At 42.8% G+C, this 15528-nt stretch overlaps 1 protein-coding gene across 3 annotated transcripts in view; it reads right to left on the minus strand.

Annotated features, from left to right (window-relative positions):
• The window catches only part of AKAP7 (A-kinase anchoring protein 7), an 82941-nt gene extending 73024 nt beyond the window's left edge, over positions 1-9917 (minus strand). For 2 of the 3 annotated variants that reach the window (XM_032682480.1, XM_032682481.1), the window contains exons 1-3: positions 9713-9800; positions 3111-3254; positions 1632-1777 (exon numbers count right to left, since the gene is read on the minus strand). In XM_032682480.1, the coding sequence (XP_032538371.1) occupies positions 1632-1777; positions 3111-3254; positions 9713-9791 (369 nt within the window). In that variant the 5' untranslated portion in view covers positions 9792-9800. Of the gene's footprint in view, positions 1-1631; positions 1778-3110; positions 3255-9712 lie in introns of all 3 variants that reach the window. The other variant, XM_032682482.1, reaches the window with a different exon arrangement.
• Positions 9918-15528: the final 5611 nt, after the last annotated feature.

A 15528-nucleotide genomic window follows, 5' to 3' on the forward strand; every position in this document is an offset into this window, starting at 1 on the left:
CAAAGTTCAATATAAATTCAAAATTAATGGAACGACGCCTTTTATTTCTGAAGATTCAAAACATAATTAAAATTCAAACAAGGAAACTGTTCAGTTTCCAAGAGGAACAGTTCATTAAATGTTTCAGAAATATCCTTTATTACAAAATGTCTCTCTGTGTAAACCTTAAATTACTACATAAAACATTAAGGAAGAGTACTAATGCCTAAAATACTTCACTGGAACAAAATCAGATCTTCAAAAAAATAAAGGTCTCCCATTACTAACTGAAATAACTACCAGTAATTGCCAGATTCCCTCTGGCTATCAAGGAACCAGGTGTCTCAATTTTGGCTAATGTTGCCTATACAAATTTCAACGTGTATTTTTACTTTCAGAACAACTGTACCTCTAAGGCAAGTATAAACAAAACCTTCTAGCAAAGTCCTGGAATTTCCAAATGCTCTGAGATTTAATTTAGAGAGTTGTTTCTTTACCTCTGTAAATGATACATGACTAAAATACATGACATATAAAAAAGCATGCACAGATAAGACCTTTCCAATCAGCCTTTAAATGTAATAACAATCATGAGCAGGAATTCTCAATTATCAGATTATATAACCCCTACATTATTTTTGCACTTGTTAAATCATGGAACAGACAGAAAAGATATTTCAGAATAAGATGGCACAAAAAATATCCCACAATATTCATATCAGGGTATCCTGAATCCTACAATCCCAGCCCTTACATCTTTTCTTCACATAATAAGTTTTGAAGAATCAAAGACTGCACTGTAATTTTCAAACCTACTTTGGTTTATTTTCATTTCATATTCTCTTAATCTTCTTTTACCTTCTTAAAGAACAGATAGTACAGATGTAGGACAATTCAAAATTCAACTGAGATAGCTCCTGACATTAAAAAAAAAAAACAACTAAATTTGCAAATGACTTTAAACTGCTGGGTTCAACTTTTTAAACATAATGCACCTACTTTCCTTGTTTCAGACACATAAGGTATCAAAGACATACCAGAGATAACAAGCAGCATATAAAAAAAAAAATCATTCTCATTTACTGCCTACATGAGATGATTCATGCTAACTGCAGGAAAATACATTTTCTTAAAGAGCTCTCTGCTCTTCTTGAATCCATTTGAAGAACATCTAACTAAAACAACAGTTGTTTGAATTTTAAATAAGATGATCAATTTTACTGGAAAATGTTAAGCTATAAACTGCAATGCTAAAAGAGCAATTGATCCAAATATAAAGAAAGCTAAAAAATATTGCTAGAGATTTTTTTACCAAATTAAATAGGAATGTCTCTCTTTCTTATTCTAAGTGAACAACAAAATAAGCAATACTGTAACAGCACAGAGGGGAAATTTCAGCCAGCTTTAGTCAAAATAATGTGAAATCCATAAGACTGACAAACTGAATAAAAAGATAAATATTTTTCCTCTAGTCTTTTCCAGATAAGCAATTTTATTCACAAAAATGTTACCTAAAGTTACTCTTTGAATAGGCTGCTAATGCTCCTTTAAAAATGCCTGAAAAAAAATTGTTTGGCACAATATCAAACACTGTTCTTTTTATAAACAAAGTAATTCTGGTTATACCAAATTAGTATAACAAAGAATATCACCTTTGGATTAGTAATTGGAAGAGAAATGAAATAATTAGGTTGATACTGTTTATTCTTTTTCTTCTTCCTCTCGATGCCTTCTTCAATTTCCCTTCCAGTAGTCCTCTTTCTTTTCTTTTTAATATTTATTTCAGAGGTTGCATGCACTGAAGAAAAAAAAATTTACTTTCAGCATATAGACATATCAAAACAAAGACACTCTTAATATCACACCAACAGGAATTGTACCTCCGGAGCAATTCTTCCCACTCATCAGATCTACCCATGCTTTGAACTGTCTGACTGGGATGTTACTCCAACCTGAATTAATGTAGTCCTACAAGTGGAGTACCACACTTGAACTAACAGCCTACACCTCTAAGCGGAGCTTAGAAACTGGTAACATAGACACCTGGTTTCCAAACTACTGTTTCATTTAGTCAACGTAGGCTGCACTGCAATAGCCCTGCAAATTGTCTACACTTTAACTACAGAGCCTTTACAGACCCTCTCCCACCACGTGGCCTGATGCATACCCATAAGCTGGCCAGGCTGCAGACATCCCCTGTCCAATTAGAGGTGTACTTCTAGCCCCATGCTGGGAATACATATACTGAAGGACAGCTCATAAAAGCCATCACCTTAGAAGCTCATATACAGTAATGTATATTGACATATGAAATGTCTTCATTCTGTGACTCATTGCTCCAAAGCATAACAAAAGGGTGAATTTTTAATATGCTCAAGTACTTGCAGGACTGAATACTAGTAAGATAGGCTATGGCCTGAAACCTGTTTGCAGGGAGACAGTTCCATGTGCACAGCCCACTTGTACGTCCTGTATTGGGTCTGGCTGAGCCGGAGTTCATTTCCCCATAGCAGCCCTCACAGTGCCTTGCTTTGCATTGGTAGCTAGAAGTGTGTTGATAACATACCACTGTTTTGGCTACTGCTGAGCAGTGCTGGCACAGCACCAGCACTGTGTCTCAACATTCCTCCCCCACTCAAAAGAGGGCAAGACCCTGGGAGGGGACACAACCAGGCCAGCTGACCCAAACTAACCAAAGGGATAATTCCATACCATATGACATCAGCTCAGATATAAAAGCTAAGGAAAGGAGGAGGAAGGGGAGGGCATTAAATATTTACAACATTTGCCTGCTGAGAAACCGCTACATGTGCTGAAGCCCTGTTTCCCAGGAAGTAGCCAAACACCACTTGCTAATAGGAAGTAGAGAATAAACCTTGTTATTTTCCTCTTTGCTTGTGTGTGCGCAAACTTTTACTTTTGCTTTAGGAAACTGCCTTATTGCAACCCATGAGTCATCTTCCATCTTATTCTGTCTCGCCTCTCCGGCAGGGAAAGGGAGTGACAGAACAGCTTGGTGGGCACCTGGCAACTAGCCAAGGTCAACCCTTCACACATACAAACAGGGAGGACGAAGAACTGAGTGCATGACATGTCTATACGTTCACATTACTTCTGTTTAATGTACTTACTAACACAGTCATCGTCGATATCTGTGTCAAGAAATGGCATTTCTGCCATTAGAGAGTCTACTGAATCGGCAGCACATGGCTCTTCTCTCTGTTGTGTCTTATTCTCCTTAAAGATTTTCTTTTGCTGTACATTTTCAAGCCCATCTGTAATATATTGAAAATAACGCATTGGGTCTTATTTTTTAATATAAACAGCCAAGAGACATTATACACAATCAACATACCAAGTATACATTTCTCTAATTATCAGCAAATAAATATTGACGTATAACCCCCTTAAGGATCCTATTCTTCTTCCTTGTCAACAGGTCAGTAAAAATACTTTAACATTTTATGTGGAATAGCAAAAAAGGAGAGTTCAGCCTTCTATATTTTAATAACTTAAGGTTTTGTTTGGTTCCAAGTAAATGCAATTACATGCAAAAAGAATGTTTATAACTGAGCATAAACAAAAAAAAAAGTCTTCAGACAACATATAAAGTTCATTTTAGACAACAGTAATGGCATACGAAACTCAGAGGAGACAAACACTGGCAAATTAATTTCACTATAAACACTGAAAATGAGGCATGGAGTAGCAGGAAGGGAATCCTACCATTCCACATAAAACAAAGGCTTCTCAGCTGACTACAACATTCAGGAATGAGATGACTATTCTATTCCTGCATCTCCCACACAGTATAGAATGTTTTGGATTGCAATGGTCTGAACCTGTCATTCAAAGAACTAACTTTTAGTATTTAAGCTAAAGAAGGAACCAATATAAATCAAAACACATCTTGCAGGTAACAAGATACACATGAAGCTCTATCTCAGAGTAATACCACTAAGACAGAATAATCTCCACTAACAAGTTTTTTAAAAAGTCTTTTTCCCCAAGAGTACCAGCTAAGCATGAGTCATTTCCCTATGTCTGCTTCATGTTTCTGTATCAGTTAACTCTAATATTGGCATATTAAGTTATACCTTAAAAGAAACAAAATGTAAAATCTTCTGTAGCAGCAAACAATGTGCATATAACCAGGCACACAGCAATACTCTTTTGGGACAACTCCACAATGGGATTACTGTAGTGGAAGAAGCCTTATGTCAGAAATGCAGTTTATTCCAGGTCAGCTCATTACTACAGACAACGCACTTTCAAAGCTCCTTTTATGACCAGTGCAGATAGCCCAAATCTGGCCCAAGAGGAAAATTCAGAAGCAAAAGTGCATATTATGTTCTTTTGGCATGCAAGGCTATACATGTATCAAATCAATATTACAGACCAATGTGGGTGATTATCGCCCTGTGGAATGTTTTTCACACATATCACTTTATGCCAGGGAAGATACGTAAAAGTACAACATGATTAAATGCTAATTCACTCCAGGCTAAAGTAGGGAGGTATAAATCACTCTGTGGTTGTAGTCTGATACCTAACTTTATCCCGGAGGCTATTCAAAGGAAACAAAGTATTTAGATTTGTTGCTTGTTCCACCCCCCCAGCCACTAAAGAAGTATGCATAACAAACAGATGTTAAAACAATAATAAAATTATTACTTAACATTTAGATTAAAGTAAAGCTCAAACAAAACAGATTGTTGCTGCTGATCCACAAGCATGCAAAACCAACAGCCCTGGATTCAAAGAGATCTCAAAGTGAAGGACAAGACAGAGGGGCATGCTGACAAACAAGTAGGTCAGTCTGGGGCAGAAAAGTTGGCAACAAGATTCAGAAATGCAGAATCTTAACCAGTTGGGAACAAAGGGATTTGTTAAGGTAGCATCAGCTACAGAACAAGGATTCACACGAATCTGAGGCGTGTATATTGCAGATTACAGGTTTCCTTTGCTCTGTCTGCTCAAAAAGCAACATACTTGTGCCACTTCGAAAAATTCTGCCTGCTCACAATAGCAAAGGCACAGCTAGTAATTAACAATGCCCCTTCTCACATCAGTTAGCTGAACTGAACAGGCACTGTGTCTAAATTACACAGGTTGTGCCTCTAGCAAAAAAAGCTCCCTCACTTTTTTAGAAATACTAATTAAAGAATTGCGTTCTAGATGCTAAAACAACCTGAAAAGAAGGTTTTTCAAAATTCTTGACATGATGCTGATAATCTGAGACCTAGGGTAACAAACCAAGCTTCCACAGGAACTCCTTGACCACCAAGCTGTTACAGATTAAATTCTTTTTTCTTAATTGCATTCTTAATTTTATTAGCCTGAATTTCATAGATGAACAAGTGTATACATTATTCCCTTATTTGTATTTGTTTAAGTGGCTGATCATCTTCATCAGCATTTGTCATCTGTTACAGCAGACAAAAAAAATCATGATACACCTAGCTCATAAAGGAGAGAACACAAAAATAAGGAGCAATAAAACATTATTGATTGCACTCTGTTCCCAGCTGTCTTCTCTCCATACTCACATTATAATTTCAGATAGAATAATCTTCTATTATTTGACACATAAACATCACAGATCACAGTGAGATTAGGTCTCCAGGCACTGTACCCTGTTTACCGTGTTTATGTTAATGTGTCTAATATGTTTATCACAGAATCAATTAGGTTGGAAAAGACCTCTGAGATCATCATGTCCAACCTATGACCAAACACCACCATGTCAACTAGACCATGGCACTAAGTGCCATGTCCAGTCTTTCCTGAAACACCTCCAGGGACGGTGACTTCACAACCTCCCTGGGCAGCCCATTCCCGTATCTAATAACCCTTTCCATGAAGAATTTCTTCCTAGTGTCCAACCTAAACCTCCCCTGGCACAGCTTAAGACTATATCCTCTTGTCCTACTGCTTGTTGCTTGGAGAAGAGGTCAACTCCCACATGGCTACAAGCTCCTTTCAGGTAATTGTAGAGTGATGAGGTCTCCCCCGAGCGTCTTCTTCTCCAGGCTAAACAATCCCAGCTCCTGCTGTGACTCCTCATAAGCCTCATGCTTCAGACCCTTCACTGGCTTCGTTGCCCTTCTCTGTACTGGCTCCAGCAGCTCTATGTCCTTCCTGAAATGAGGGGCCAAGAACTGGACACAGTACCCAAGGTGCAGCCTCACCAGTGCTGAGTACAGAGGAAGAATTACTTCCCTAGTCCTGCTGGCCACATCATTCTTGATACAGGCCAGGATGCCATTGGCCTTCTTGGCCACCTAGACACACTGCTGGCTTGTGTTCAGCTGGCTGTCAACCAGCACTGCCAGGTCCTTTTCCACTGGGCCACTTTCCAGCCACTGCCCCCAGCTTGTAGTGCTGCATGGGGGGTTATTGCAGCCAAACTGTAGGACCTGGCACTTGGTCTTGTTGCACCTCATGCCATTGGCCTCAGTTCATCGATCCAGCCTGTCCTTCTGCACAGCCTTCCTAAACTCCAACAGATCGACACTCCCCCTAACTTGGTGTCATCTGCAAATTTGCTAATGGTACACTCAATCCTCTCATCCAGATCTTCAATAAGATATCGAACAGGACTGGGCCCAACACTGATCCTTGGGGGACACCACTAGTGACTGGATGCCAACTGGATGCAGCACCATTCACCCCTCTGGGCCCGGCCCTCCAGCCAGTTCTTAACCCAGCCAAGAGTGCATCTGTCCAAGCCGTGGGCTGCCAGCTTTTCCAGAAGCATGGCATGGGAGACAGTGTCAAAGGCTTTGATGAAGTCCAGGTAGACACATCCACAGCCTTCCCCTCATCCACCACATGCGTCACCTGGTCATAAAAGGAGATCAGGTTGGTCAGACAGGACCTGCCCTTCCTAAACCCCTGCTGGTTGGGTCTGATCCCTTGGTTGTCCTGTAGGTGTTATGTGATCGCACTTAGGGTGATCTGTTCCATAACTATGCCAGGCACTGAGGTCACACTGACCAGCCTGTAGTTTCCCAGATCCTCTTTCTGGCCCTTTTTGTGGATGGGAATCATATTGGCCAACCTCCAGTCATCTGGGACCCCCCGCTGAGCCAAGACTGAAGATAAATGATGGAGAGAGGCTGGTGAGCTCTTCTGCCAGATCCCTCATCACCCTAGGATGGATCCCATTCAATCCCATAGACTTGTGAGTATCTAAGTGGCACAGCAGGTCACTAACTCCTTCCTCCTGGGTTACAGGGCATCTATTCTGTTCCCTGTCCCTGTCTACCAGCTCAAGGGGCCAGCTGTCCTGAGGATAACCAGTCTTGCTGTTGAAGACTGAGGCAAAGAAGGTGTAGGTACCTCAGCCTTTTTCTCATCTTTGGTGACTATATTCCCCTCCATATTCAATAAGAAATGGAGATTTTCTTTGGCCCTCCTTCTGTTATTAATCTATTTATAAACCCACTTTTTATTATCCTTTACAGAAGTGGCTAGATTAAGTTCTGAGCTTTTGGCTCTCTGATTTTCTCTCTACATGACCAAACAATATCATTAAAGACTTTGTGTGTTGCCTGCCACTTTTTCCAAAGGTGATACGCCCTCTTTCTTTTTCTTGAGTTCCTGTAAAAGCTCCCTGGTCAGCCACACAAGTCTTCTTTCCAACCACCTCTTCTTTCAGCACATAGGGACGGCCTGCTCCTGCGCCTTCAAGATTTCTTTCTTAAAGTACGTGCAGCCTTCCTGGGCCCCATTTTTTTAAGGGCGGCTTCCCAAGGGACTCTCCAAATCAGTGTCCTGAATGGGCCAAAGTTCACTCTCCAGAAGTACAGGGTAGACATTGTGTTGATGCCACTCCTTACTTCACCAAGTATTGAAAACTCCATCATTATCATTTCATGGTCGCTGTGCCCAAGACACCCTCCGACCACCACATCTCCCACCAGAACTTCTCTGCTTGTAAACAGCAGGTCTAACAAGCCCCACCCCTGGTAGGCTTGCTTATGAGCTGTGTCAGGAAGTTGTCTTCCACACACTCCGGGAACCTCCTACACTACCTCCTCTCTGCTGTGTTGAGTTTCCAGCAGACATCTGGTGGGTTAAAGTCTCCTACAAGAACAAGAGCTGGTGATTGTGAAACATCAGCCAGCCACTTATAGGATACTCCATCTGCTTCTTCATCCTGGTTGGGTCATCTACAACAGACTCCCACCAGGATATATAGCTTACTAGCCTTCCCCCCGATTTTCACTCAACCCTACTGTCACTATCCTTGAGCTCTATAGAGTCAAAAGACTCCCTAGCCACTCCACCACCTCTCCTTCCTTGCCTGTCCCTTCTGAAGAGCTTATAACCATCCACTGCACCATTCCAGTCATGCAAATCATCCCACCACATTTCTGTGATGGCGACTACATCAGAGCTTTCCTGCTGCATGATGGTCCCCAGCTCCTCCTGTTTGTTACCCATACTGTGTGTATTGGTGTAGATGCACTTCAGCTGGGCTGCCTATTTCGCCCCTAACTCTGGCATGCCACCCCCAATCTCATCTCTTGTGAGCCTGGTCTCACCCCTTTCCCTCTTCAAACCCTCTCAATCAGCCCTGCTAACTCATGGTCTAGAATCCTTTTGCCCTATTAGACAGGCAAACCCCATCTGTCTCCAGCAGGTGTGGTGCTGTATAAACCGCCCATGATCAAAAAAACCAAAATTCCATTGATGGCACCCATCTTTAAGCCACTTGTTGATCACATGGGGTTTCCTGTTCCTTTCAGCACTCATCCCTGCTACCAAAGGAATCGAGACCACCACCTGTACTCCTGTCTCTTCAACCAGATGATCCAGTACCTTGAAGTCCTTTTGATTATCCTGATACTTCTCTCATCAACCTCATCGCTGCTGACCTGGACAACCAGCAGTGGATAGTAGGCAGTGGGACAAATTTGTCCAGGGAGTCTCCTGGTAAGAGCCCTTACCCAGGCCCCAGGGAGGCAGCAGACTTCCCTGTGGGATGGGTCTGGTCAGCATACAGGGCTGTTAGGTCCCCTCATAAGTGAGTCACCCACTACAACTACCTTTCTTTTTTTCTTAATATCTGTATTTGTGATCCATCTGGTTGACTGTGTTGAACAGGGAGACCCCACGCACAGACTTTCTTTTATGCTGTCATGTGCTTGACCCTTGAGATCCATGGACACAAACCTGTTCTGCAAGGACACCTGGGAGGGAGGGGGATGCCGGGAGGGGATTCTTCTACCTCTCCAAGCAGGGACCTGTTTCTGCCCGATGGCAAGAGGGTTGAGGCTCCTTTGACTCTTGCTGAACTTCCATTCGCTGCTTTGCATTCATATTTTTAATAAAAAATTACTTTGGCAACAGTTTAACTGAGAGTTGCTGTAGAAACAGATGGTTGAATGTAGAGATATTTTGAACCTCCGGTGCTGGCACTAGCGTTTACAGTTAGGGAACAAAGAAAAGAATAATAATAAAAATTTTGGAGGGAAAAATGATGGGTTTAGTATTCAGCCAGGTCGGCTGCTACACTGCCTGGCAAGCCTGGAGACTGTGCGGGGCAGGCAAGGAAGAGCTTTTAGCAACAGCGCACAACCAAGTTGGAAAGTTTCCCCCTACACCCCACCGCGACCCGCACGCAGGCGCCTGCGAGGCCCCGCCACTGCCTCCCCCGCCGGCTGCGGGCGATCGCGGGGCCTCGCAAGCGCCTGGCCTCTCCCCCCGCCCCGCAGCCTCTCACCGTGCTCCCGGGTCGCGCCGGCTGCTCGGGAGGCATCGCCCCCGGCCCGTCCCTCTGCCGCCGCCGGCCGCAGCGCCATAGGGAGCGCGGGCACAGCCCGCCGGGCGAGCAGGGCGCGGGCCGCCGCTGGCCACGCCGGGCAGAGCGCGGGGAGAAGCCGCAGCAGCAGCGGCTGCATGCCCGGCTGAGGCGAGCGGGGCTGCCCGCCGGGAAGCCGGGAGGCCGCAGCGGGTCTGGCGGAGCCGCCGCGCCCCTCGGGGAAGCAGAGGGAGAAGGGGGCCGTGCACCCGTGGAACTACAGTTCCCGGCACTCTCCGCGCTGGGCATGACGGGGATGGGGGGCGGCTGCACCTACATTCTCCTGTCGTCTTCCCCCGTGCGCTCGGCTGCGGTAGTGGTCGGCGGGGCCGCGTCGCTCACGGTGAACAGCGCGTCCTGGAATGGGAGATCCGCGTTTCACGCCTTGCTTTCACTCGGTACCTGAGCGAGAAGTGGCTGCCCCAGCCCTCGTCCCGCTGGAGGTCCGCAGCTAACGGGAGTGCTTTGGGCTGGCGTCTCCCCAAAGCAACCGGCTGTAGCTTAGGGCTGCAGAACAGTAATTAACATTAATTTAGCTACCATCTGGCGGAGAATAGACAGTCTTGCTCTAAATGTGATTTAAACTCCTTCCTTTACACGACCCTTCGCGCAGCCCCGAGTCCTCTGACCGCTGGCACTAAGGGCTCTGCTCTGGCTGCGGTCTCCTGTCGGGAATGGACCTCAGGGGTGTGCAGGAGAGGCTGCTTTTCTGAGGGAATGTCGTGAATGGGTGTTTTAAGATCGCTTAAAAGAAGGGGAGGAAGGGGAGACGCTCCTTTCCTGCTTAAATAAAGATTTGGTGCCTCTTGGAAGCCAAATACTGTCATGGCATTCTCTGGGAGAAGCCAAGCTAAATGTTGCTTGGTACTTTTGCAAATTGGCCTGACCGTGTAGACCAGATCTGAGGAAGCAGATTGTACATATTCATATAAAGATTCATCATGGCTAGGCTTTGTGAATGAAGATTTAGAAAGGCTCTATCCACATTTGTTACAAGCACGCTGTAAAGATTTATACTTTCATATTTAAAGGCAATAGGGATGGTGTCACGACCCATCAGTAGGGGGGCGGGTAGGGGGGTGACATTCATTGTAAATTCTCACCGGGCTGAACAAAGACAGTGTTCCAATGTTTTATAGTACAGTTGCCATAACTCCAGCCACCAGTCCACTCTATAGACTCAAGAAGTGTTGGGTAACAAGTGAACAAGCCCTTAAATTCTTACAATGCTCTTCCACAAGAGTGAAGGCTAAGCCCTTAGTTTTGTACAATACACTTCAATAAGTTCACAGCTCACATAACAAACTACTCAAAGGTGCTGGCTCACAAACCACAACATCACTTCTCAAAGGTGTTGGCTAACAAGCCACAACACACTTCCTCAAGCTCCCCACAGCCACAACAAAGTTCAGTATGGAGTACGCGGTGGAATATGATAGCCATGCTTTTCCCAGGCAAAGCAATGAGAGGGAGAAATAAAGACAAAAAAGGGAGAGAGTGAACAAAGAATATCACTAGTCCTTAGATCCTGCATTGGTCCTGCTGTGTGAATGTTCTGAAGCTGGGGTTGTGAGACAAAGAAAGCGAAAGAGAAAGAAAGGGAAAAGAGCATGAGAAAGTCCAATCTGCTTCTTTTTATAGTTAACCCGGTGTACGCCTCTTACGTAAACTAGAAGGGTTCTTTTCAACATGTTTTGTTCACATATGTACAGCCAGCCCTTTGAGCTCTTCTCAAGCAGGTGAGTCCAGGGGTTGGACTGAGCATGAGTTTCAAGGTGGAACAGGAAGTTGGGGCAGAACAGACCCACCTCCTTGTGTGGTCTTCCAGTCATACCTTTTCCAGTGTAACAGTCAGAATGTTTGAGACAAAGTATGCTTATGTTGTCCACAGATGGCAAAAGCAAATAAATAAAATAGGATGGTTCTGATAGGGAGGAAGCAGCATGGCTGCTGGATGTTAGAAGCTGAATGAAAGAAGAGTGGAAAATGAAGCCAGTTTCTGTATTTGGCTCCTCTGTGCTTTTCCTTTGTGGGAGATAAAATCTGTTTGGAAATATTTTATTACTGTTGATCCATTTGGAGATGTGTTTGGCATCACTGTCTTTCACACAGTATTTTTATTTCATCTGCATAGTTTTGTGGAGACCAAAGGCTGGATGCAATGCCAAAGTCCAAAATCTGAGGGATCCAAGAGAAGCTTTAGGATGAGGCTGCTGGCAGTGTTTCTTATTATACACATTTCATTTGAATATCAGCTACTGTTAGGATAAGTGGTCACCGCTTCCTAGCCCATTTACATTGTCAAGCACAATACTTCCATAAAAATTTGATTGTAGGTCCACCAGGGAGGTGGTGGATTCACCGTCCCTGGAGGTTTTTAAGATGAGACTGGATGTGGCACTTAGTGCCATGGTCTAGTAACCACGGCAGTGTTGGATCAAGGTTTGGACTTGATGATCTCAGAGGTCTTTTCCAACCCGGTTGATTCTATGATTCTAAATACCAGGAGAAAATATTTTTGGTATTGTCTTTTTAAAAGTATGAATTTAAAAAGCAGATTTGGATCTGAAACTGCTCCAAATCAATTCATTAAGTGTTTCACAGAAATCTCCAGCAAGAAAACTCTAGAAAAAAAAACATTTCTGTTTGTACGATTGACAGGGGAATCCAATACAATGTTTAAGTAAAGGTGGCATTTAATGGTCCTCTTAACAAATGAAACACAGTGCATTTTTAATGGAGATAAAAATTGTCTCTAACTAATACCCACTAACCTTGCACTAAAATGTCAGTGTGTTCCTTGGTCTCACGACGTACCTGAATTTACTATCTTCAGGATGAGAGGAAGTGAGAAATTAAAAGTACTTTAGCTGGAGCTGGTAACAGTTCCCATGAATTGTCCTACAAGTCACAAAAGGGGTGTTGGAGGGAAATTTTCATTGGAGGACTAGAAAACTGAAGCAAGAAGTTGTGATTTTTATGTTTGCCCAAATGCTGTGCAAGTTTCATAGAGGTCACTGACCTGGTGCCTGGCAGAAACTGGTTTTCACTACTGCTTAGGCTTGAGCTAAAGCCAGCAGTTTATCAATTTTCTGTGGCCTTGTCTTTTTAAAGAGGGTTTCTGATTAACCTCTCAGCAGTACAGTTTTCCCTTTGAGGGAAAAAAAAATCACATTATGACAGCTGAGTGACGCTAACAGAAAGAGCAAGCACAATCAGTCCTATAATTGTATGTGCTTACACAACTGCACTGCCTGTGCCTGTTAGTCTCTCACCCACCTTTCCATCTCTTAATCCAACCCTCTAACTTCAATCAAATTCTTTAGAGTGTAAGAGGATTCAGAGGTAAGATACTCCCACATCTTTCCTAAAAAGTGAGTGATTTGGGAGAAAAGAGAGACTTATTTAGCTCCCAAATGAGATAAAGAAGAAAGAATGCTCTGTGTCTGTTTTTCCATGAAACAGTGGCTGGCCATGCGTATTGGTCAGCTCATTGTGCGATAGGTCACAGTACATATTATCGATGCATATTATGTCTTATCTTAGTCAAGCAAGAGATATGGGGGGAGCTAGGAGTATTTGGGACATGACTCAGTGTGGGAGGTTAGGTAGTAAAAGGGCAGGAACAGGATGTGTTGCAGGGAGTCAAAGGGGACTGGGATATTGTGTAGCATGTGGGAGGGAGTTGAAGGTACTGTAATGAGGGGGCATGGAAACTATAGGGGAAGCTTGGGTTATTGTGATAAGAAGGGAGGGCATAACTAATACAAAACAAATCTTCATTACTGTCATTGCTGATACGACATCTTGTTTTCTAACAAGCGAAGGAGAATAAACTGATCTGGTAGTAATAAGAGATTTGCTAAAGAAACAGAGAGAAGTGTGAGCTACAGAACTACAGATAATGGAAAATGAGAGGTAGAGGACTGCCTGATATAAGGTGATTTAATACAAAGATCAAAAAGCAAATAGTCTAGAGTCTCCACAATAACTGGTATAAAAGGAAGAAGTACATGAAGATGCTATCAGATGTAGTTAATGAATAGAAACTACATTTGATTGACATCTGACATGAAAAAGAATAATATAATTGGATATTTTCATCATCTGTTGATCACAGGAAGTTCATTTACATTCCAGAAGGGGGGAATGGAACACTGGAAGTCAGCTGAAAAATTAACTGATTACCCAGAGCGGAAGTTCTTCACTTGCTACCATCTGAATAGCAGTGTTGTGAGGGACTGTTTTTGAGGAACATTGGCTAAAGATCCACACAGATAATAACAACAAATGCTGTTACTCTCAGTGTAGTGTTTCACACACTTCCAGGTTCTTCCAGGCTTTTTGAGGAATGATTATTGTTGGGTAGAGAGAGGATTCACCTAATAAAGTGGGGCAAGAATATCTTTGCCTACCGGCTTGCCAGCCTTCTAGGGATGGCTTTAAACTAGGTTATTGAAGGATGAAGAAGCAGTCCCATCAGACCTGAGCTGGAAGAGAACAGGTAGAGCTAGAAGAGATGTGCTGACAGAGAGTTAGTGGTAGATAATGGGAAAGCAGGATAGCATGATGGCAGAGATTGTCCCTCTGCCTGAGCAAGCAGCCTGCTTGGGAACCATCCCAAATGCAAAGCCTGGCATGTAGGGGGACCTCAACAGGCTGGAGAAGTGGAACAACAGATGCTTCTTATGTGAAGTTCAACAAAGACAAATGTAAAATCTTGCATCTAGGACAGATGGCTTTTGGCAAAAATGTCTAGATGCACATCTGCACTAACTTAACAGTCCATGACATTTTTTACTAACTTGGACTCTGCACAGGGTGTTATTGTTAGGGTGTAATCCTTTGCTCCATGAACAAAGCATTTATTAGAACTAGTTCCTTTACCCATTTGCTCTGCAAATTGTATCTTACTGGCTAGATTTAATACTTGAAGCAGTAGGCGTAGAATATGCTTTCCTAATCTATGCTTTTCCTAATCTAATCTTTCTTTCATTTATCAGCACAGAAAATCCACCAGAAATCACCTAGGAAAATCCTCATTCTACAGCAGTTACATCATCCTTTTATAGTAAACAAAACCAGTCTTCCCTATGTTGCTCCACTATCAGGTTAAAAGAAGCTATTAGTTTCTTTAACTTTGTTTCAGAAGCACAGATTCCATCAATTTGATAAACATCACTTCATTTTCCAATATATAAGGTAACTACAATGCAAATAAAATAGTGGAATACTTCTACTACTTCATATTTTGTGATGTGAGTAGATAGATTTCTTTTTACTAAATATTATTCACACACAAAATTATACAATAGAAAATAACTGTAAGTGATTTTGATAAGTGCAGTCTTGTTTCTCTGATTCTTGACATGTGTAACGCGTATTTAAGTAAAAAGTTGCATGTTCTGGAGGCCATTAAGTATGGCAGTCTGCAAGGTGAAGACACCATTCAGTTTGATAGGAAACCATCACAGATTTGCAACATCCATACACCGAAATAAAATCACATTTCTCTTTTAGGAACTTTACTAAACTCGCTGGACTTTTTAGCTCCAGAGGTCAAGTTAGGTTTGATCTGGAACATCCAGCTTCCTGGAACTGTTCTTGTTTTCTGTCTGAAGCAGAGGTTTTGAAACAGTATATGCAGGAGAAAAGTGGATGGAAAATGTTTTAACTAAAAAGAAGACACTGCCTGCAATTAAAAAAGTTTGAGTGAATATTGCCAACTACATGCGGAA

The sequence above is a fragment of the Chiroxiphia lanceolata genome, chromosome 3, assembly GCF_009829145.1.
Source record: "Chiroxiphia lanceolata isolate bChiLan1 chromosome 3, bChiLan1.pri, whole genome shotgun sequence".
NCBI lineage: Eukaryota > Metazoa > Chordata > Aves > Passeriformes > Pipridae > Chiroxiphia > Chiroxiphia lanceolata.